This window comes from Orussus abietinus, unplaced genomic scaffold, assembly GCF_000612105.2.
Source record: "Orussus abietinus isolate OABI.00-Male unplaced genomic scaffold, Oabi_2.0 scaffold266, whole genome shotgun sequence".
Classification (NCBI taxonomy): Eukaryota; Metazoa; Arthropoda; class Insecta; order Hymenoptera; family Orussidae; genus Orussus; species Orussus abietinus.
The window spans coordinates 105,054-129,053 of record NW_019394427.1 but is presented as its reverse complement, the minus strand read 5'-3'; the positions used below and the strand labels follow the sequence as shown (position 1 = coordinate 129,053).

The following is a 24,000-nucleotide window of genomic DNA, read 5'->3' as shown; positions in this document are numbered from 1 at the left end:
CTCGGAGAGGTCTGTGCAGAGTTTCGGAGCAAGCGCGGGTACTTCGGCCCGATACCACCAACGGTTAACAACAGCCGCATTACGCGGTGCCTTTATGACCCGCGAGTACCTTGCACCGCGTAACCTGCGCAACGTATGCACAATACGCCTCTATCGCGACCGTTCGTGGTACGGCTCCGAAACAACGAGGCTTTCCCACGGGGCATGGGCCGCTTCATTCGCCTCCTTCGAATCTTCGGGTGGATCGGTGGAACCAGAAGGCTTATAGAAACGGAAGAGGAAGGGTCGAGTTGTTTGGAGGAAGTTAAAGAGAGGGGTTCCTTCTCTCTTCCAACGTTGACGAAACTTCTTATCGCGCAAGTCTAGCATATACTGTAACATTTTATTACGACGCGAAATAAACTAGAATAAAAAGAACAGAAAAAGGTACACCAAATTAATATTCTTTCAAAATGAGTAAATTCCGCATTGAAAATAAACTTTCCACGCACGTTTTTAAATCGTTTACCTTAACGTTTAAATTTCGTGTATCAAGACTTCCATGCGCGCGCAGCATACTTTCAGAGACGTTTAGAGAGAGAAACTATCCGAACAACCTCCTTCGGATATTTAAACGAATACCCCTACTATAGCATTGCTTTCTTAGTTTTTATAAGTTCCGTGGTGGAGCCCTATCGGCAGAGCCATCTGGGAGGTCGGAGCAAAGTTCCGTGCCCCGAGTAGCCCGGTGTCTCCGCGATCTGCACGCGAGGCCGAAGACACGATTTCGCGAGCGCGGCTTCGGGCTATGCCGGCATTATACCCCCACGACCCCGCCATGACTGGAACAAAGTTAATTCAAAACAATCTACCGTGCCGCGCCTCCTTCTCGGAGCACTCTTGCCCAACTCCGGATCGTTCTCATGAAAAGTCGCTCGTGTAATTCCACGCCCGTGGCCGTCCGTGGCCTATTACCACCCGCCCTGCGGGTGTATACCTCGGATAAGCCACGGATCGGAGATCCGATCGCGACGGAAGGAGACCCGGTCCCCGGATGGAGTTATTAGATGGGTGTTACTTCGGTATAATTTGGATGCAGAATATCCATTGTCTATATGCATGGTACGTGTACGGTCTTAAATGATTCACCTGTATATTACGTATTTTTATACAGGGATATGATTGCATGGCTAGATATCTTGCAAAATCGCTCTTTAAATCTTTTGGATTTGAAGGAAATGAAATTTTTATCTATGCGATTCTTTAGTTTCGTGTTATCTTCATTTTTTAGATTTCTTTGTTACGAAAGGTTGGCGACTGCTACCTGCTACGTTCGCAAGATTGAAATGTAATTATTAAACTTAAATTAAAATTATTTTGCATTGTAAAGTGATCGCTTTTGATATTAATATTATTAGGTTGAATGTACCGTTTCATGTAATGTTTGCGAACAGATTTTGTAACCTAAGTGATTTTGTTTGGTGATATTGAAACTACTTCAGCGATTTATGCAACGGTCCTAAGCACCGTTTGGTCGGAAAAGTTTATAAACGATGTTACAAGAAATCATACCGTCTTAAGAACATCTTTTTGAAACAAGGAATAATATTCTTTATGGGAAACTGTTGAAGTCTATGGAAATGCAAAAGTGTCGAATCGTAATTAAAATTAGTAAACGTTATATAATGGTGTTCGTGATCTTTTCGCATTACGAAATAATTTTTCCGCTGAGATAAACATCGATCTTGCAAGCACAGGCTAAGAATTCGCTGAATAATCAACAATACCCGACTGCGATGATTCGATGCCGGTATTAATATTATGGGTCTCTAATTAAAATTTCAGTCGAGGAACTTATGGAGAAGGAGAACGAACGAAAGAGAACAAAATCTAACGTGTTAATTCGTTCATGGAAATTCTGTTATAGACTGTTGTTACGTCCCACGTAACCCTCTCTGCACGAGCACTTGTGCCCTGCGCGTGCATCGGTTCACATGTTAGACTAAGTCCGGGATGCCCAGGTTTTTTTTCATAAAATCATAGAAGTTATGATATTTTTTTTCTAAGGTTTAGATAACCGAGGGCCATCCTAACTCAGCTACTGCGACCAACCGACCCGATTATAGAATAAGACGTTTTCCAGCGCGGGAAACGTAAACGGAGATCGCGTAGGCCCCCGCGTTAATTGTAGCCACCCTTCACGTGTAGGCCCATAAATGTCGGTAGATATGATAAACTTTACTAAAAGACCTAAACTTTACTAAAAGTGTACTAAACTAACTTTACTAAAAAACTGTTTGACCCCTTTCTACTCAGTAAGGGGCATTTTCTCCCAAGACCCCTTTTCATCTCACAAAGAAGGTACCTGAGGTGTCCCCCTCTGATTTTGTTCATTTTTAAATATGATATAGAGGACTAAAATCTAAGGGACTCGTGTTTTTTTTTATCGGCGGGTAAACATTTTTAGGGGGTGAAATCAGGCTTCAAAGTTGGCCGTGCAAGAGGGTGAGTTGGCTGTTTCATTTAGAAGAATTCGACCGATTTTTATAAAACATTCGTCAAAATGTAGGAAATGAAGAATTATGAAACATGCATTTGGAATTTTTCGAAAAAAATTCATTTTTAAGGGGTGAGCCACCCCTTTGAATACTTCTTTTACCCCTTACGCGAGCAGTAATTGTTCTATCCAAATGAAACTTTTTTTGTATTGTTCTGGTCTATAAATTAACCAAGTTTCATTTGGATAGAGTAATTACTGTTCGCATAAGGGGTAAAAGAAGTATTCAAAGGGGTGGCTCATCCCTTAAAAATAAATTTCGTCGAAAAATTCCTAATGCTTATTTCATAATTCTTTATTCCCTATATTTTGACGGTTGTTTCATGAAAATCGGTCGAGTTCTTCTAAATGAAACAGCCAACTCACCCCCTTGCACAGTCAACCTTGAAGCCTGATTTCACCCCCTAAAAGTGTTTATCCGCCGATTAAAAAAAAACACGGGTCCCTTAGATTTTAGTCCTCTATAACATATTTAAAAATGAACAATATCGGAGGGGGACACCTCAAGTACCTTCCTTGTCAGTAAGGAAGATTTCTTCCAAGACCCCTTTTTATCTTAGTAAGGGGCATTTTTCCCACTATTGAAATTTTGGGCCTTGTTCACTAGGTGGTGGAAAACGTCTATAAGATAGAACTTACTTCTACTTCTAGTTCAACGAGACACTTCTACTTCTACTTCTACTTCTACTTCTACTTCTACTTCTACTTCTACTTCTACTTCTACTTCTACTGCTACTTCTACTTCTACTTCTACTTCAACTTCAACTTCAACTTCAACTATTTCTCGCTCCATTTCGGCATTTAAACTTCTAAAACTTACAACCTCTAAAGTAACTCGCGACACTCGTCCATTCGACACTCGTCCAATTCGACTGTCGACAAATCCGACGCAAATTCTCGACGCAATATCTGTGACGCGATGTAATTTCTTGCGAAGCAACGGAGGAGCAGCCGACACCTGTACCAACCTCGGCCCGGAGCAACGGACGAGCATCAACCATTTTCTCTTCACGTTGCGTATCCGCCTAAGTCAATCAAGGTATTTAAGGTGTATACACTTGCGAACACGTAAACTCATACACCCACACTACATCTGTCACGCGTTTTTTCCTTTCCCCATCCTCTCGAACTTTGTATTAATTAGTCAATAAACTTTATTAACTTTTATTAAAAATCCCTAAATTCAGTTTCAATCACCACCTTTCCCCCTTCGCTCTCCATTTTATTGGTATCATCTGCGGATTCACACTTAGCGAAACGGCGATCTTTTCGTTCTGATCGGTTGGGTCGCCTGCCTCAGGACGCTGGGACCCCGCCTGGTAAGGCTCAAGATCGCTTATATTGACACCTGCGACGCGCACCTGTCCTACTTAGTTACCCTTCTAGGTCACTCCGTCATTGTAAAGATAAAAGGAGAACTGGGCCCTTCAGGTTCCTTTCATCTCCACTGGTTAATCCTTCGGGAACCAACGTCCAATGGGAGAATGAATATGGGATGTGGGACAACTCTCAATTAGAGGCAACATTCAAGAATTTTAAATAATCCGAAAATGCTTTTACGCTCAGTTTTTCTCTTAGATACCATAGTTCTCCACCATATATCGAAATGTCTGCATAGGACTCAACTGAGACGCACACATACTTATTTTCTATTTAACATTACAAAATCTGAGTTCTGATTTCTCACCTGTACACTATTACACTGTAAATTAACGAGCTTGACTTTTTATTGCCTACTGGGGAACGAGTTAATTCATTCATAAATTAAGTCATGGCTGCGAAATAACGGCGAGACAGGGCGGTGCCACCGGATCCGCCATTTTGAAAATCCCCGGTTGCTAACCCCTCTCGTTTACGTTATGCTTTAAACAAATTATCTGCTCGCCATCGCTGTGTCGATGCAATATAATGTCAAATAGGTTTTCGTAATTATGCTTTAAATATTATTAATAACAATAGCCCGCACGAAGTATAAATGATCAAAATATTAAGTAAAACATTCCTTTTCCTCGAGTTGTTTACTAGAACGAGTGTGCAGAATGTACGACTTTCTGTTGTACCGAGAAACTTGACATAATTAGTTAAATAAAAGCGGCTATTATTGTTGCGCTTATGTTCAAGACATATTTTAACGATTCCAATGGCTAAGTGGCCATACTTTATTAGAGGATCAATGTCTTCACACGGAAAAGGGAATAGTGATATCCATGAAATTGTAGTAAAATCGATCAATTTGCAGACGAAAAATGAAATGGTTAATTAACTAACCGATATAACGTAATTAATACTGTATTAAAGTCAATAATTTTCGTATCGTTAACGGGACTAACAGAGCGATCTCGTTAATAATCCAGTTTAAAACAACATTTATCGTTATAATTTTCTATGTCAATAATTAAATTTAGAAAATAGTTGCAAACCTCTTCCAATGCAAAACTCTTCCACGGAAACCTTTCGAAAGATTTTGTATCTTTCAAGACGGGCTGAAGGTCTTTACTTAGTTCTTGGCGGAAGAAGGTGAATGAAATAGATGAAATATCTCATTATTTCTCATTTACATATGAATTATGAATAACAGATCAATTAGTAGGAATGTATCGCTTGGCTGCGAGGTGTTTGGAACAGCGAACGTGGATTAAGTTTTCTCTTTCTGACTGACATCTTCGCAGTGTATAATTAAAAATGAAAGGCATTATCGAGCGTTGAAGGAACCTTACACGATGGTTGTAATCGATTAAAAGTTCATTCTTCGATTGAAAAAAGTTCGTCAGAGAAATAGACCTATTAACGGGCACAAAAGGTATATCGACATAGGAACGTTCAGAATATTAGGCAAGAGCCCTAAAAAAAACAAATTGAGTGAAATGAATTCCCCGGAGGACACGTCAAGGGAAAGGTGGGACATGTCACCGAGAGCATTTTTGAATCGCTACCCAGACAATCCATGAAGAGGAATATACGTAAATTAATCGTCTAACTTAGGTCTATAGGTACAGCAAATGTATATCATCCATCTAAAAAAATATCTAAACGATATATATAAATATCTATGTTTATGATAGATGAATATTACATATCCACTATTGATCTGCGAATATCTATGTCTGTTGTAGATGAAAATGATATATCCACTATTGATATAAAAATATTTACTTATTTCTTGACGCAAACAAAATATATAATAGCTCTAGCAGACATCTACTAAAGGTTACCCGTTGAAAATACGTTTAGAAAAATTAAAAGACACCTCATGTAACCTAACATTTTTCACTTAATGTTTAAATCTAAATTCCAACTTGATAAAACTGTTAATTCCGTTCATACTCTGATTTTTTATTTACTTCCTCTTTGGCTGGTGACTACATCATTATATTCTACAGCTATGTAAATTATGATGTATTACCAGGCACCGTATAAAGTATAATATACTTATAGTGGACGTACAAATTAGGACATAAGTATAGAAAACTTACATTATTTATGGTATGCATAATAAAAATATCCCGTGAGTATATATGTAAATATTTTTCACACCTATATTTTCAGTACATATATCATAGAAGTTTGGATAACCTATACAGAAATCTAAACTATTCGAAAACGTTAAATTGATTGATTATATTCAGATTAATAGTTTATATTCAGCTTTTACAGAGTTATAAAAATGTAGTTACACTGTAAAAAATTGCGCACATTTAAATGAAATATCTTTAAATAATATACATAAAATTCATGCACTTTTAATATATAAGGTTGTACTAAAATTATGAATTTAGTATCTTAAAAGTGAAACGGTATACATTTATTATCCGCTTTTAAATAAAAAGATGATTTTATAACGTGCTGTTACAATTTTTTTAATGACTTAATTTTACAATTACGAGTTTTCTTTTAAGAATAAGTTTACAACAAGTTGCAACAAATATCTTTAGCACCGATCGAGAAGTACCGGTTCGGTCTTTATAAGTGCAAACAATATTTATTCCTTCGTAGGCTTTGATAGCATTATGGTTAGCGTTCCTGCTTCCTCCTGTGAGTCCCGGGTTCAAATCCCGAGAGTTGCAAAAAACTTTTCTGGGTCAAGAGCTAAGGTTTGTTTGCATAGCTGTACTGAACAAGTTCTCAAACAGTCTCTGCTGAAAAAGTTTTATGAATTTAAGTTTTTATTATAAATACATATGAATATCTATAGACCGTCTATTGTAGATATCTACGATATATGTATATATTACGTACAATGTCCGGACATCTAACCTTTGAGTGAATCTACAATAGAGTTCATAGATATCTATATATTTCTTACGCTCGTTCAATAAACATTTATATACGATTAATTTACGGATATTCCATGTTCCACGGTGCCTGGGTAATCAACTGATATACACCTTTAAGGATTAATAAGGCTTGCTCCTTTATTTTCCGCACTCTTTAGGGCTGGTAGCGAAGTAAATTCAATGAATTACGCAGATCAAATGATCTAATGGTCCCAACGATCTCTAAGAGTTCAAAGATTCTGGAAGAATTTTATGTTTGGTGATTGCTCCCGAACTTTCCAAAGTACACCATGTACACATGCTTGTCTAGTAAAAACAAGGAACTTTATGCGCCTCTTAAGTAAAATTAGCGCCTTAAGGTACTTTCCTATGAGCACTAATCGCTACATAGTATTTTTTCTTGGTTTCCTTGAAAATTGCGAAAATAAAATGAGGCTTTGCGCAACGTTTTGAGACTTAAAGAGAAATAACAAATCACTTCGCGAAGATATCGTGGGCAGGGCTGAAAAATTAAGTATTTTAAGTACGATTATTCAAAGGGTTAATGAGCAAAAATGGCGAATGCAGGGGACGTTGTAGAAATAAATTATTTAAATAAACATTAAATAATTATTAAAATAAACTGAGTAATCTGCGTAACGTTGAATTTCCTTCTGCTTCGATAAATAATTATGCGGATATTGCTCCAAATTCCTGTAGATACAGGTGCAAGGTGATAAACACGCCACAAATAGCGTTATGGATACTTTCGACTCAGTTTGGTGTTCATTGAGACGTATTTCAGTCTTTGTCACGGTTAATTTTACTGTATTACACATAACAATTGTTTCAGAAACATTTATTTGAAAATTATTATTATTTCAATGTCAAGTTTATTTTTGGTATTCCCCACTAGTAAGTAATACATGTTATTAGGATATTTTGACATTTTTTCTAATAAAAGTAAGACAGTAATCATAATTTTTGTATCCATCACTCACAGATAATATTTACTTTTATCATTCTTATATCGTTGATAATAATTAGATAAGTATATAAAAAGTAACTAAACTGTTTTGCTTTATTTTGTGTGTGATTCGTCCTTTGCAAGACAAGGTGTTCATCCTTGGCAAGACAAGGATTCAATCGATTTTTAAATATTTTTTAGAAATAATATAAGAATATTTCCATGGTATATAGATGAATATAAACATTTAGAAAAGTAAGGGCGATCGCCAATTTGCCGTTTTCAATTCTATATATTTGAAGTTACATAAAATATTTACATAATTTATTCATGTATGAATATACAAAGGCGAGAGTTCGATTATTGGTAATAAATACTCACATGTTACAACACGAGCAGGGTCAAAATTATATTTCGACACATGAATAAACTTTATCAATGTAATTGAGTTTATTAGGTGTATCATCGAAAACTCTGAGCAACAACTGTCCCATTAGTGTGAACATTCTCGCGGAGAAATTGAAAATTATTGATGCACTTAACTCAAGGAAACACGATACCTATAATTTTCTTCTACTACGAGAAGATATCGATAACGACGAACAGCGGAAGAGCTCAAATAGTATAGTGATAACATTAAGTTAAATAAAAAACGAATGTTAAAAACCAGTTGAGAGCATTATTTACGTTCGCGAACGTGTTTCTTACTACTACGGTGTCATTTCCATAAAAGATACAGGTAAAGAGGAACATATTTCTCTGATGATTCGCGTTAAATAAGTGAGATTATCTATATTATCACAATACTAGTAGGCAGTACAACCAGTAATAAGTCTGCTTGTATCTCGCTTCGCGTTTAAAATTAGTTTGTTCAAAAGAATTGTTCATACTTCTAATAGAAATCACGATAAATGTGCCATTGGAAGAAAGCAGGGAAAACAGAATATAGTCGGTTGTCTCTTACCTTTGAACCGTTTTACCCGTAAACGTTCCCAGGACTCACAAAGAGACGCACCTTTGCGGAGTACCTGACGAGGATGTTAGTTCGCGGTCTCGCGACCAGCGGCCGACTAGATCGTTCAGCTTCCCCCATCGCGGTTGTAATATTCGACAAGTCGTTCCACCACTTCTGCCGACCCCGCTTCTCCAGTTCTCCACACTTCCCCGGTCCTCCGATTCACCGGCTACCTGTACGGACAAAAGAACACGACATGAATTTAACCCAAGGCAGAACCGTTTTGTACCACATGTTCCACGTATCCCATGTTTTACGCAAAACAAAAACCCTGTCAAAGTGGTTAAGGCTAACTTCAACCATTGTGACCAAGTTTGTTTATGTGCACAAACCTGGGTGTAATTAAAACTTGTAAAACCTGTTTTTCCTGTGTATTCACTTAGTTTTATGATCGACTGGTTTTCCATCTTTTCGGTTACTTACTTATCCAGTTCTCTTCTGTTTCAAGTGAATTCCGCAGTCGGAATCAAACCCAGAGCATCGTATACACGTGATCTATATTATCTAAAAGAATCCCCTTGTCAATCGATGAAACAGTATATTAACTCTTTACAAGAAGTACCTTGCACACCTGTATGTTATTTTCACAAACCTTTGAATAAACCTGTTTCTTCAAACTTTCACGTCGGAAATCTTTATACGAAATAACTCAATATAATATATTGCCGTACTGTTTACATGATAAAATATTATCGTTCACATAGGTATGTAAATTGACTAGATGAAGATGTATATTAACATAAACATATATATACATATACAAGCCTTCATGCACAACGTTCTATAAATATATAATACTGGGTGTTGCAAAAAGATGAACCCAATTTCAATACACTTTTTAATACAAATCGGATCCATATTTCAACAACGCTCTACATTATATGCACTTCATACTTCATCGATGAATATTGTATTTAATATAGGTATGCAAATCCGTTGTACGTATTTGTATATTTTTTGTGTGCATTTGATACTGAATACATATCGCATTGTAGATGTGTGTATACGTGTTAGAACGGTGTACACTACGTACAGTTTAATGGCAAGAAGCACTTTCGTGAAGCACTAATACGCTACTTACAGAAATTATACGTAGTAAATTCCTTTGAAATCTTTCTTACTTCTGTCTTATTTCAAAATATAGCAATTTGCAATAATGGTTTCGCCATTCCTTAACAAGTGCGTATTTTTTCTCGAGTAGAAATTGTTGGTTTAATTTCTAATCATTAGTGTTGTCTAATCGTTGACAGATACGTAGACTTGAAAATTCTATTTAAAATTCTCTACTAAGAAAACGGCACTTATTGACTAATGTTTAAATTAGTTTTTCGTATATGCATAGGTATAGTGTCTCATTTTTTGTAACAATGAGATTTGTTTTACATAACGTTCTGTTTTTAAATATTTATATGATATTCTTTCCTCAAAATAAAGGCTTTCAATAATTCTATTACTACCTACACAGAACATATACCTATCATATATTTATATTGACTATCTACAGGTATCCATAAAATATCTATAAGATATGTAAAATAGGGCTAAATGACCGTCTAATATACGTATGTTGTACATAATTAAGATATGTAAATGCAACGTAATAAGATATCTAATATACATACACTACAATATCTATTTTACATATATCAAAACTCAGGTCAATCTTAAACTAATGTTGCAACATATTGGACAAATTACGAGGCATGTTGTTATGGACATTTACTATGTGCCTGTAGCACTGTCAGTATTCTTACATATTTTTATTCTGAAGGGGAGGTAACATCTTTTTATTCATTGCTTGGGTGTGGGTGTGTTGACTCGATCATCGTTTTCCCCTTCCCTCGTTTCCAGGTGAGAACAGTTTTTTGTCGAAGCAGAGCTACAGTATAGGCATCTGAAACAGTAAGGCAGAACGGTATTAAGACTTGAACGTCAAGAACGGTGTTGGGTCTTATATACAAACGATTATACGTACCACTTGCGGGAAAGCCACGCGAGCGCCAGGCGCCATCTACCGGATCCTGCCGAAACTACTGGTGGGAACCGCCAAGAGAAACAACAGTAGACAACGATTTCGGAAGACGAAAAATATTATTCTGAAACTAAAAATAAACAGATAGTGAATAAAAAATGTGCTAATGACGATATCGATAAGTTTACAGCAAAAAGAGACTTACCTCTATCATTCTCGTGCAACTCATCAGAATCTTCTCGCACTGAAGAGTATGTGGAATATCCATACATCTATATGAAATCTGTATCATTGACATACACTAGCTATACTGAAGATAGATCTATTTTACGTATACAAATCTATATCACTTATACGTTCTTATTAGATATTCTCTAGATAATTGCAGATATCGGGGTTTGATACACGAATATCTATAGTTGATCTATATCCCCACATACTGTTCATATATAAAAGATATATATTTATATTAAGTCTGTTAAACATCTAAAAAGTATGTACATAATACACAATCACATATATCTAGGTTCGATATATGCCTATTTATAGGGATCTATGAGATATCTATAAATAGCCAATACGCGTATATAATGCGAATATGATTTGCATGCTGTTATACGTAATATATATATAAATATATAATGTACAATAGATATCGTATTACGTCTCACATGCGTATACGATTTACGTATTATTTATGTACAGTAAACAACCGTGTAATTCGGCATGTACAACTCTTTCCAGTCCTCGTTACAAATTTGTTGTAAATGTACTAATGACCTAGTACATATCTCATAGATAGTGAATATACGTATTTTTCTCTCACTCTCTCCCTTCTGGCCACTTTTGACTTCTCGGGGGGTCAAACCTCCATAATTACGTCTACATAGGGAACATCAATTATGTATATATCTTTTCGATGTTAAATAAACGTAATATGAATATATACTTTTTGTATATGAATAGAATATGTTGATATAGATCAGCCATAGATATTCATGTATCAAACCCCGATATTTGTGATTATCTATAGAATATTTATTATGTCTACGTCTCTTACGATATTAAGCAGATGTTATATACAATATATGATATATAATATATTATGTATATTATATATAGTACATGAACAGTATATGCGGATGTAGACCAACCATAGATCTGCATATATCCAACTTAGCTATGTACAATTATCGAGAGAATATCCACCATGTATGTATACTTTTATATTAAATAGATGTAATATGTATATGTACGTTTTTTATATGAATAGTATATGCGAATATAAATCAACGCGTACACTAAACTTAGGTATCTGCGATTATCTATAGCATATCTAATGACTGCGTATACGTGCTATAGATCTATATTCGTAAAATAGATACATATATTCAGTATTGTGCGTCCAAATATTCTTCTCCGACCCCGTGGGCTTAGGTGGAATTCCTCAATCGAAGGCGCAGCACATTTATTGAAACAAAATTATATTTCCCAAAAATTACACACGATCCGGACTTTCTTAGTCGCGCCAAACAGAGTCCTAACAGCCACCACGTTCTCGCGCCTATTCGAGCCAGCATTGCCAACAAGGCGCACAAGCAGCACTATTGCTAACTAGGTTTACTAACGCCCTCACCGCACCACGCGACCGAGGCGCTATATTCGAAATCTATAACGCGTCTAGTATAGTTAGCGTCTATGAACGATAGAGATTTCCTATAGATATATGGATATTCCATACATATCTAATATACGTATATTATACCTATCGTTACGTGTGCGTAATACGCTCACTATTTTTTAACTAATAATGTGTGAAATATATTTCCTCATTAAATAAAAATATTTAAATATGTATATTCTGATTATTTTAATGCTTCGAAAGAAAGACATAGGTACTCATAATTTATTGTTAATTTCCAAAATCCTTTCGCAACGGATTTATGCATTACATTTCTACTGGTCCGAGCATTGATGTCCAAATAAATGCAGATTTTTACATTTTTCATAGCTTCAATTATTTTCATGATTCTTATATATTATATTAGAAAACAATGAATTGATCAATTTCGCAAATAGTGACTACTTATATTATTATATGCTTATAATTAGATCGTGAAACACTCATTGGAACCTAAATTTTTATTTTCTGTTTAATTTCGATTAGCTCGTGAGTTTTGGCTTACGTCGGTTTCTTCTTTAGCGGGTGATAAATTATTAACCGGTTCCTATGATTCATCATTCGCTTTGTATTCGATACTCAAGAGCTCAAATTTATCTTCGCTATTCGATGGCACGATTTTTTTAAATTTCACTGGATTGATCCGGGTAATCGTTCACCTCTTCGTTCTTGTTATCGTAGTCATTATTGCCAGCATCATCTTCAGCACTGATCCTATCTAACATAAACCGATCTTCATCAACTTCATCGTAAACTTCCTTGTTCAGATGGTTTGTCAAAAATTCGATGTCATTGCGTTCCGGACTTGCCATCGTATATTTCTAATTTAATGAGAAATTGGATATTAATGGAAAGGCCATGTATTATTTACCTAAATTTACGATTTTGTTGGTCACGATTTCTTAAGCTTCTTCGTGTCTTTCTTTAAAAATAATTTTAAGATAATTTCAAGTACTCTTAAAATTCTTTCAAAAATATAAACGTCTTTTTAAGCATTTATTGTGAACAAAATTATTCATATATAACTGTATTACAAAATATTTCATATTATTACAAAAGTTTCTAATGTTAAAACTATTGTTATTGTGACCAGAATTTCTTCGAAACTACTAGCAGGAAATATGTATAATATATTCTTCACATTTTATTTCGGAAATAATGAAAATAGAAGCAATTATTAAATTGTTAGTACAATGTCGTATAAAGCTTTAGAAGATTATTTGTCAATAAAAAGTATATCAAATATCGATAAGAGATTTATTGACATTGGTTAATCTACAAATGTATGATTTTTATTGTTAGTTAATTTCATTCAAACTTCAACATTCTTACCTGTTCAATATGATGATTGGAAGCGCTTTCCTCATAATCGTACGTGTAATCATAATTGGTATCCTGATCGACCATAGGTTGAGCCACTGTAGATACAGAGTTATCCTTCGAATGACTTTGAAATTCAGAACTATATATATCTTGATCATTATTCGTCCCATAAACATTCTCATTACTGGGTGAATAATGTTTATTTGAAATTCTCCCCTCATTTCCAGATTCATCGATCTTCCGTTGAACTTCTAAATTTTCAACCTTTTTTAAGAATTTCAATGTGTCATCTTCGCTCTCGTTACTATTCTCCATGTCATAAGTATAACCCATCATCGTCTCTGTAGGATCAGTTGCTGGAGGTTTCGATTCATCAATTTTCGGCTTTGTGAATGGCCTATTTAAATTATCTAAAGATAAATCTTGATCATTCGTGCCCTCGATCATTTTTCTCGATATTGACTCGTCGTCTTTTGAATGTTGATCCATTTCAAATGTACTACTTGGTATCGCCGTTTTTCGTCCAATAAAAATGTTACCTGGATTATCCAGATAGTCAAGATCACCCTCTATGAGATTGGATCCTGGGCCTCTTGACATGTACGGATTTTGATTCTTGATCTCTGGATGGTAATTATCTGGAGGCTGGATTAGGTTTCGGTCATCTCGTATCGAATATTCTTCGACACTTGGTAGGTCGCCATTAAATTCAGTAGGCCTTAAAGGAATTGGCGAATCGTCATCAGTTTCGATGAGAGGAAAATCCGCTTTTTGTTTAGACAAATTCAACGAATAGAGTGGACTTCTATAACCGAAAGACACCGCTTGATCTACTGGTGTATCCTGCTCTATGTATAATGGATCCATTGTTTTCGAAATTTCTCCTGAATCGAAATAATCGTCAAATTTTGCATGTGTCAAATCTGTGCGTTTTTTGCTTTTCATTTTGAAGGTTGTCTCGCGTTGTTGGTTTTTGCGACCTGTTCGATAAAGATAACGAGAATTCTGGAAAATGATATTAAAGTTATCAAAGCAATTCTTCAGACTACACATCTTGGAAATTTTATTTTTAATGCCCTGCGACAAAGGTTCCTGTATAATGTTTTTCCTCAAAATCAATCCCAACTATGTATGTTTTGAATAATACATTTTACTAAAAGGTATGTAAATAATAATTAATACCGTCTTGTTCAGTGGTGCAGATTAATGTGTTTAAGATATATTTTTATTGTGACGTGACGATTCGGTCTCTCTAGACGGACCCTCTTCGGGTTCCGGTAACGTTTACAGTTCTAACATGGTCTACATCACTTATGGAGTTAACATGAAAAATAGGTCCAACATGAAAATAGTTTATATATGAACATAAACGATCGAAAAACGTCTGTACAGAGAGACCCAAATATCACGTCATCCAAATGTTATATTTTAAACACGTTGTCGTGCGTGGAGGTCGGTAATTACCACCGGCCCCGGAATTTTTCGCTCTTCACCCGAGCGAGACCCTTTGACTCCCTGGGGCGACTTGGTATACCGGCGCCTTGACCCGCCGGCGGCCGTGTTGCCGATGTTACGTGGCGGCCGAGGGGATGCGAGGCCGACGGGAATGTTCGGGTTTTGCCCAATAAGGCCTTACCTCGAACGTCCACGTAAGGATCAGATATTATTGTGAGGAGATGGTCCGAGCGGCTAGACCAAATCCTCTGGTGAGATTTGTAGGAATGGGGAGCTAAGGAGGGCCCAATAAATGGAGGTTATCAATAAATTGACGAGGATGTATATATTTGTCTTTCCGTCAAATGGGGTTTATACAAGTCGTGAGGGTCCTCGAAGGTGCTCGCGATTAATTCATACGATTCTATTTCGTTCCGCGTTGCGGAGTTTCGGGTGACGCGATAAGGCGGTCAGTGGCAGTAGGTCACTTGACGCCTAATCTGCTAATGTGGCACTTCTTGCACTCTGAATTTGTGAGGTTTGCGTGACTCTAGCGCGAAACAAGATACTGAAATGTTGGGAGATACACAAGACTTAATCTATCCGGTTAACCGGAGCTAGGCATGGAATTCAGGTGGTTTTAGTTGCGATGAAAGATGAGGTTAGGATTAATGATGAAGGTGACCCGAGCTTGCGAAAGGGCCTGTACCTGGCTTAGATCAGCGGCCCAATTCGGTGACGTCCGCCTTAGATCGATCAACCGGATGACTGTGCGTGAACGCTTTCTGCCCGTGACGTGCCCTAGGGTTGGAGGTCTCCTCGGAGCCTCCCGTCCAACGGATGTACTAGTGCCGCCGTCCCTTCCTGGATTGATGATCTTGGATCGCCGGAGTACCGCGCAGCACGACTGTAGCTCGGGGTGCAGGTGATCCTCCAAGTTCGATGGTTTCGGTCTTAGACTCGCTAGGAACTGAGAGTCGAGAACCAAAGACTCCAAGCTCGTGGTCGATGACGATGATGGGTCCGTGAGACTTGATGTGAGTCTGACCTTTCTTCTAACTGACTGCGACTAACTGCCCAATAACTGGACGGTTGTTGGTTTTTATCGGCGAATTTGGGACGGCGCTCCAATTGGTGGGGGTTCCATGGTTTAGACGAGGGCGGTGTTTGCAGGGGTGGAGGATATGTTGCAGCGTCACCAGGATGCACTTGGGCCCGGTTGATCGCGACCTGGTCTACTTGGGTCGGTGGCGAGATCTTAGTCAGGTCGACTGAGTCTTCATTTCGCAAGCGTATGTCAAAATCGCGTGCTAATTTATGGAATTCCATGGCTACCTTCCGATTTACCGGGTCGCGATTATTTCGTAAATAGTGTCTACGTAACACCAAAGGGGCTCGAACCGCGAGCTTGAGCCGGATTGGTCGGGACGTCCTAATGGGACCCCACGTCGACCCGGGGCCTCACCCTACCCTCTCGCTCGCTCCTTTTCAGCGTGGCAGTCGGGAACCTCCGAACCCCACCTGGAGATCTGGCGACCAGACGCGGCGGCCGGCGCGGGCCCGGCGGGCCTCGGATAGGGGTTTTACGGCTCTCCAGAAAAACCCTGAGCCGTGGGCCCTGTCTAACCGGGACGGCGCGCGCTAACGGTGACCCGCTTCGAATCGGGGATACGCGGCTTTCCCCGGCCAGCTTAATCACTCCCTTCCACGAAAGTCGTCCGAAAAATCCTTGCAGCCTGGCCGCCGGTACGCGACCCTTTTTGAGTCCGTACTCACCCGCGGACCCGGGTGCCCACCCCTCCGTCGGCCCGCGCCCCTTGCCGGGTCGGTTTTCACCGACGGCGCTCCCCTCGACTCTTTCTCCCCCTCCCTCTCACTCGGTCCGTCCCTTGAGACCCGGGGATCGGGCCCTCTCCGCGCTCGCGCGTGGATACTCCGAACCCGATCGCGCTTATCGTCCCTCTAGGCCCTCTCGGTTCGCGACCCCCCCTCCCCGTGCGTCGCGAAGCTCGCGTAGCCGCCCCCGCGGCTGCGCGCAGTTCGCCGGCCCTGCCCCTCAGGCACGCGCGCATGCTCGGACCTCGTGCCTGCCCGCAACCGATGATAAGCCCTTTCCGGCTACCATCTCCCCTTCCCCTCTCCTCCTCTCCTCTTGCATTCCCGCCTCTCATTCCCCGAAAAAAATTCCGGACCCCGCAAGCGGGCCCACGGCCGGTGCGCGCACCGTGTCGCGCCGCTCACGGACCGCACCAAAACGTCTTTCCGACCGACCCGCGCCCCGAATGCACCGAAGGAGGACGTCGCTGCCGCGTAGACTAACGATAAGAAAGGACTTAGGCGTGTCCCTCCGTACAGACGTGAAGTTTTTCGCGCCACGTGGTGCGTGACGTGGCCATCACGGGGCCGGCCGCTCGGACGGCCCGGCATGGCCACCCGCTATAAAACCCCTCTATCTTTGGATTAAAAGATACGCCGCCCTCGCGGAAAAACCGAGGGACAAAGAGGGCCCCGTAAGGGCCCTCATAGCTAAAGTAAGACAACCTAGGATAGGCTTAGTATATAAAGAGTCCGAAATTCGGACTCGCCGTCTTGTCTGTCAGTCAGTTTTTCACACTGTCCGTGATTATCCCTCACCGCGACTCGGCGTCGACACCGACGCCCCCTCGTCGGCACCGACGCTACCTCGACGCCTCTGATGCCTCCGACGCCTCTACCCGAGGAACGCGACCGACTGTACCGCCGCGAGCGGAATAAAGTGATCGCAACCATCCAATCTCCAACTTGTACAGTTCGCCTCGTCCTTCCCTCCACGTTTCTGGACGTTTCGCGCGCTTCGCGCCACCAGGCCCTCCGTCTCGCATACCTCGCTCTTCTGCGTTACCGCGTTACCGCGTTTCCGCGTTTCCGCGCTTCGGCGCTTCCGTACGCACCGCCGACTCCTCGCACCAAACCGTTGTGTCTCCACACCCGAACGGAACACGTGACAACGTTAATCTGCCCTGCCTAACAAGACGTTATTCGTTAACAAAAGACAAGATCGAAACAAAATAGGCACACAGACGTATTTTCAGCCTGACACAACCAAACCTTTTATGAAAGCCTCCCTCTTCTTCCGCATATATAATTTTAACTCTCAAAATATATTGCAAGATTCAAGTAACTATGTTAAGAAATAGAATTTTAGAGGTACGCATTTTAACCTAAATCTAGATATAGTTATTTTACTCACTGATCCTGTGTTTTTAAATTGCTGGACTTCCTCTTTGTCCAATCCAAGAATATTCTTTTTCCTGTAAGGATTTTTGTTTTCTTGCCCCCGACGATGTGGATGCCGAAGAGAACTCCTAAGTGCGTTCCCATCGTTTCCTTGGTCATAAAACTGCCGGAACACCTTTCGAGGATAGTCCTGATTACCAACAGGCAGTCCAAAATTCCGCGTTCGAAAAGCATTCCTCAAGGCAGCAAAATACTTGCGATAAACCTCGTAAGGATTGTAAAATCCGTTTGAAGATTTGGCGTAATAAAACGGCGAGACTCGTTGCATCGTTTTATCGTGATCACCCGAAGGGTATCCATAAGCTGATTGGTAGTAAGTCTCGAGACCTGGATCATGATTCGATTCCGAAACAGCTTTGGGTAGTCGATTTGGCATGAATAATTGATCTGCCTTTAACTTATCGTTTATCGGGTTCGAGCTCTTTGCAATATCCCCGTCTTTATTTTTTAAATTAGAAACATCGACTTCAGGTACTGTTCGCCGATAAGTCATGGGAGCTTGATGTAGATTTCGAAATTCAGCCATTTCGTTTGAATTGAGATGTCCATTCACTAAGTTCATCACGGTCCTAAAAATGTATGAACTCTAATTCTTAGTTGTCCATCTACTTATATACTATTGCTTTCTCGGTATTCATTTGTTATAATCATTGTTTAATTTCAATTCCATGGTCTTAAACTTATTCAAACTATTCAACCTTTTGAAATTCCACAATAAATTAACTACAGTATGTTTGGTACCAAATTAAAAGTTAATCTTTTGATAGTTATTTGGAATCCATACGTAGAAATGTATTTACCAAATCTTTTGTTCATACATTTATTAAAACTTGTTAATTTTATAGTAAATCATTTAAATTACCAGGGAGGTAAAAGGTTTCGTTATTTATAGATTATAATACAGAATGTTATTGTTTGAAAGAATGAATATGATTTGAAATTACCATGGATATAAGTAGTTTATCCTGTCTAGACCATAGTTGTACACTGATGGGTCTTTGAAAATTTGCCCAAGATTTGAAAAACGATCCATGATCTCTTCAGAATTCGATGGTATAGATTGAACTTCTGCCACAGTGGGTGAAACAGACATAGGGTCATTCAAGGATGAGATTGACTTCCGATCACTTAATGTGACGTCCGGAATCTAAGAAACATTGATAAGAATGGAGCAGTATTGATAAATCTAAATAAAAAATGAGCCGCGCAAGTAATACGTTACAGTTCAATGTAACTTCACCGTAACAGGCGGTGAACATGAAATAGATAATAAGATGTAATATATAGATATGTAAATATATTTAAACAAAGAACTATTTCGCAACATGTAAATTTCAATTTTTGGTTGATAAGTTGTTAATATCGAAAAAATAGATGTTCTGCGACTATACCGAAAGGCTTTCATTGAAGAAACGACGAACTGCATTGTAGTACTTTAGATTCGGATTCTCTAAATTATTTGTTGGCTGAAGCACTGTTGCATTTGATCCAAATTGCAGGCTTAATTTCCTACGAATCTCTGGGGGATTCGAAATATTACCAATAAATTGAGCATTGTTCCATAAAATAGGTGTTCTTGGCGTAGTAGCAATCTGAATTTAAATTAAAACAAAGTTGATTTAAATGAATTCAAGTAAAAAAATGGGTACGCGAACATTGTGAAACGTGAATGGAGCTTTTGTTCCTTTGTTGGACTTTTATCGCAATTCCTGACTTGTGGCGATTAACGTGAATTGATAAAACTTACCAAGTCATTCTGCTGATTCTCAAATCTCGGAAATACAGCTTCTCGTCCGTTTCCCGTATCAATCTTATCAGAATCAGTACGGACAGGCTTATGTGCATCAACGGAATGTTGCGACCATGATTCTGGTAACCATTTCTGAAACTCCGATCTGTTTGAGGTTATTGTCCGCAATTCTTCTAACCAAACTTCAAAGGACGAAGGATCTGTCATCTCCTGGACCGATTGAAGCCATTGCACAAATTGCTGTAACGGTATAAGTTTTTCGATTTTCAAATAAAGAATATTCCTTATAACAAATTCAGACAATCTGATCTCAGAAATCCATGAACGTTAAACACCAACATATCCTGAGAATGATATTATCAATATGAAACATTTATTTCAATTACATTGATGTTTCTAAACGGCTGAGAGTCTTCGCAGCGTCTGATACAGTCTTTTTAAATTCATGTAATGCCAAATGTATTAAAAATATCCATGGAATAGAACTATTTCACGTATTTAGAGAATCCTATCAATCATATAAATCTTTATCAAAGTTCTTGTACATTTTGACATTTTTGTAGCTTTGAAGATGCATCGACATTTATTAGAACCTGTTATCATCACGATGCATACCCACAAATTGAATTCAGGAATATGTCTCAAATTTTACCGGGTAATTTTCTCCTCTGTTTGCATATTTCACCCAGGAATTAATTGCATCTATCCCTGTCTTCATCTTCAAGTGCTGAAGCCACGAAGAGACCGTCAATCCGCGAGTGAGTTGATGGTCTTGTTCGATTTCCGGCAAAATGGAGTCCATCGGTCTTGCAGTCGTCGCAACGTACACAGGCGGTTTGTAAATCGGCGGATCGTGATAATACTTGGATCCACTCGACCAGGAGTCACCAGCAGGATGAGGAAACGATCGACTAATTTCTTTCTCCCTAAAAAAACAACTTAACTGTCGAAACAATTTCAATGCTGAGTGCAGGCTAAGAAAAAGAGATAAATTCTTACTTTGGTTCCAGATGCACTTCTCCGTACAACCGATTTTGTAAATCATGGTGTTCTGATATTGGTGACGTGAAAGTCTGAAAAGAACAGTCGCGAGGTAATGTTACATTAAAGTTATATTGAACAGAGTATTTTTTTAAGTATTTATAAACCTCTATAGTGGGTGAGAGTTATCGTATTGCAGTTAAGAAAGTAAAGCCTATAAAGTAACAGGAACTCGATATTAAAGTGAGTGCTATCCTGGTACATTTGCACATTGTGTTCTACGAGCATGATTCACATTTTATTTTACATGTTAAATACTATAATATGATGATAATATTTTCCATCGGATCCAGAACTGATCAGAAAAGGGCAATTGTTTTAATTCTCTAGACATATTAATGGTTTGTTTACCGGTTTGTTTGTTTGAGTTTGAACCGTAGGCGATACTTTTGTTGAAAATGTTTCCTTTCGACGCTTCTCTTGATCTTGAAGAATCAGCTCCTTCTCAATCTGTGTTAGAGTCTTTTTTGTTGTCTTTATCGGCGGCAAAAATAAAATTACAAATAACATTTAGCATTATTGATAATGTTTTCTTATGTTTCGATTGTAGAAGTGTCGAGGGATAGAACATTTTTATAAAGAGTTGCACCTTAACGTCTTCATGGGGATTGACGGGATTCAAGTTTGGAACCATAGATCGTAACGTGTCTAGGCTAGGAAGTTCCGGATTGATTGACAAATTTCCTGGTTTGATCAAGGGGCCGTGACAAGACCGAGTGATCTTGCAATTATCGATTCGGCATGGCTCTTGAATTTGCGCCGAGCACTCCTGATTTCGGGGGCACACCCAACCTCGGCAATGTTCGTTCGTTTCAGCATCATTTTCTAAAAATAAAATCATTTTTGTTTAATGATTCTTTTGTTTTAATCATATTAAGGGAGACCGAGGCAAGTTGTCCCACGGGGTAATTTAACTAATGTTTAATAAAGTTTTTATTTTTTACTTAATATCATTCTTAATTTTATCTTTGATTCTTAATTGCGTCCCACATTTTTGTCGGTACTTAATATAATTTTTGCAGCATCGTTTAGTTATAAAAAAGTAAAACACAAAAACTATGATGGAAAGTAAATTTTTCCAGTCCTTTTTTTCTGTTTTAGTCTAATGTGTTGCATTTCATCATTTGGAAAATATGACATGTGAAAAGAGCATCTATTTAGCTTCGCATCGCTGTGTATATATTTATAAATAAAATTGTTTATCATTTGTCAATATGCTATCGATTGTTAAAATGACGTTCGGGCCAAGTTGACATACTCCAAGCGGGGCAAGTTGACTGACAAGCTCTTGACGTGGCGTTGACTGTTAGTTTTTCTGTCATCGTCTGTGTTTCAGGTATATCCCAAATAATTACTTATTAGTTCGCTTAAAATAATGAGCTAAGCTTGGTGTACTTTAAATTTATTGCGGAATTTCTTCAATTGATCGGTCGGTGTATTATCTGTTTTCCTTGCAAGTAATCGTAACTCAACCTCTTTCAATGACAATCTTCAATGTTTTGAGATTTTCTACCAACTACAACGAAAAAAACTGCGTTAAAAAAAGTTTCAAAACCCTTGTTAAAAATGTGCCGCAAAGTAGAAAATGATTTTTACTTATATGACTGGAAAAAAGTGTGGGTCATTCATAATACAATTTCGTAAAAACAACGATTCTAGTACGGTGAACATTTTTTATCTTTAATATTGTAATCGGTAAAGTTTTTATAAAATGTTGCTATCTGTCAAATTAGTCGCCTGAAAAAAAAAGTTAAGTTTTATGATGAGAGCTCCATGCTTCTATTTTTAGTCATATAAGTAGAAATTATTTTTACACTTTACAATGCATTTTTAATAACGGGGTGTCTGTAGAATTATTTTAATGCGTTTTTATAATTTTGTATTTTTTATTATCGTATCGTCATCGGAACGACGTATGTGTGCAAAGTTATCGTCGTCTTTCTTGTGCATTTTTTGTGGATCAGGTCTCCTACAAATTTCTGATTAGTACTCGTTTAACACTTCCGACACATTTGTAATTGTAACAAGTAATAATCAAAGTAAGAACTTTTTATTTTGCTTAAGCATGTCGTTAAGTCGTAAGAGAATGTTAAAGCATCGCAAATATTTACTATTATGTCCAAACAAAATTACTTATTGCGTATTTATGAATGTATATTTAGTTCTTGTTAATAATGAAAACAATGTAAAAGCATATTAAGTTTCAAGTTTAAAAAAACTTGCAACTTATTATTTTCAATTTTGTGCGGATTTATATGCTGTATCAATTTGCTCCGTGGTGGTCAACTTCAGGGGGTAACACTCTAATCAGAGAAATTAAATGGTGTTTTCAGCGCTATGTGACCTCGTAGACGGAAGTGAGAAACTAATTTTACGCTTTTACTTACTGAAATGATCAACGACATGTGTATTATTTCTTCAATAACCTGTAGTACCCTGGCGACATCTATGATTTTCATTTTTTACCTTCTACTCAATCTACCTTCATCTGTTTATTTAAAATTTTCAAACGTCTAAATCATCAAAATTTAAAATAACCTGTAATAGCGGTAATACGAGGTGTGTCCGGAAAGTAATGCAATTTATTTTGTGTTGGTACTTAAAGTGGCCGCAGAGAGTTCCGACCTGTTGGATTGGGGGGGGGGACTCTCAGTTTCAAAACGATGCCTTCGCCAATCTGCTCCGAGCAGTTCGGGCGTCTAGACCGCTGTCTCCGCGCACCCCTGTTTAGTGCCTGTATCACGAAATGCGA

General features: G+C 38.2%; 1 protein-coding gene across 1 annotated transcript; it reads right to left on the bottom strand.

Annotated features, from left to right (window-relative positions):
• Positions 1-12,929: 12,929 nt before the first annotated feature.
• LOC105696074 lies at positions 12,930-19,550 on the bottom strand. Its single transcript, XM_023432265.1, has 4 exons — positions 19,402-19,550; positions 18,411-19,026; positions 13,757-14,752; positions 12,930-13,142 (listed from the first exon to the last, which is right to left on the bottom strand). The coding sequence occupies exons 1-4, from the start codon at positions 19,548-19,550 to the stop codon at positions 13,080-13,082; spliced, it is 1,824 nt and encodes a 607-aa protein (XP_023288033.1). The 3' UTR covers positions 12,930-13,079.
• Positions 19,551-24,000: the final 4,450 nt, after the last annotated feature.

Excerpts from the sequence above, each read along its gene's own strand:
- LOC105696074 (XM_023432265.1), bottom strand. The coding sequence starts at position 19,550 with ATGTCTGTTTCACCCACTGTGGCAGAAGTTCAATCTATACCATCGAAT. Across the intron at positions 14,753-18,410 it reads AATTTAAAAACACAGGATCA|AATTCTCGTTATCTTTATCG; the intron begins GTGAGTAAAATA and ends ATCATTTTCCAG. Across the intron at positions 13,143-13,756 it reads CCAATCATCATATTGAACAG|ATAGGATCAGTGCTGAAGAT; the intron begins GTAAGAATGTTG and ends GGTTTATGTTAG.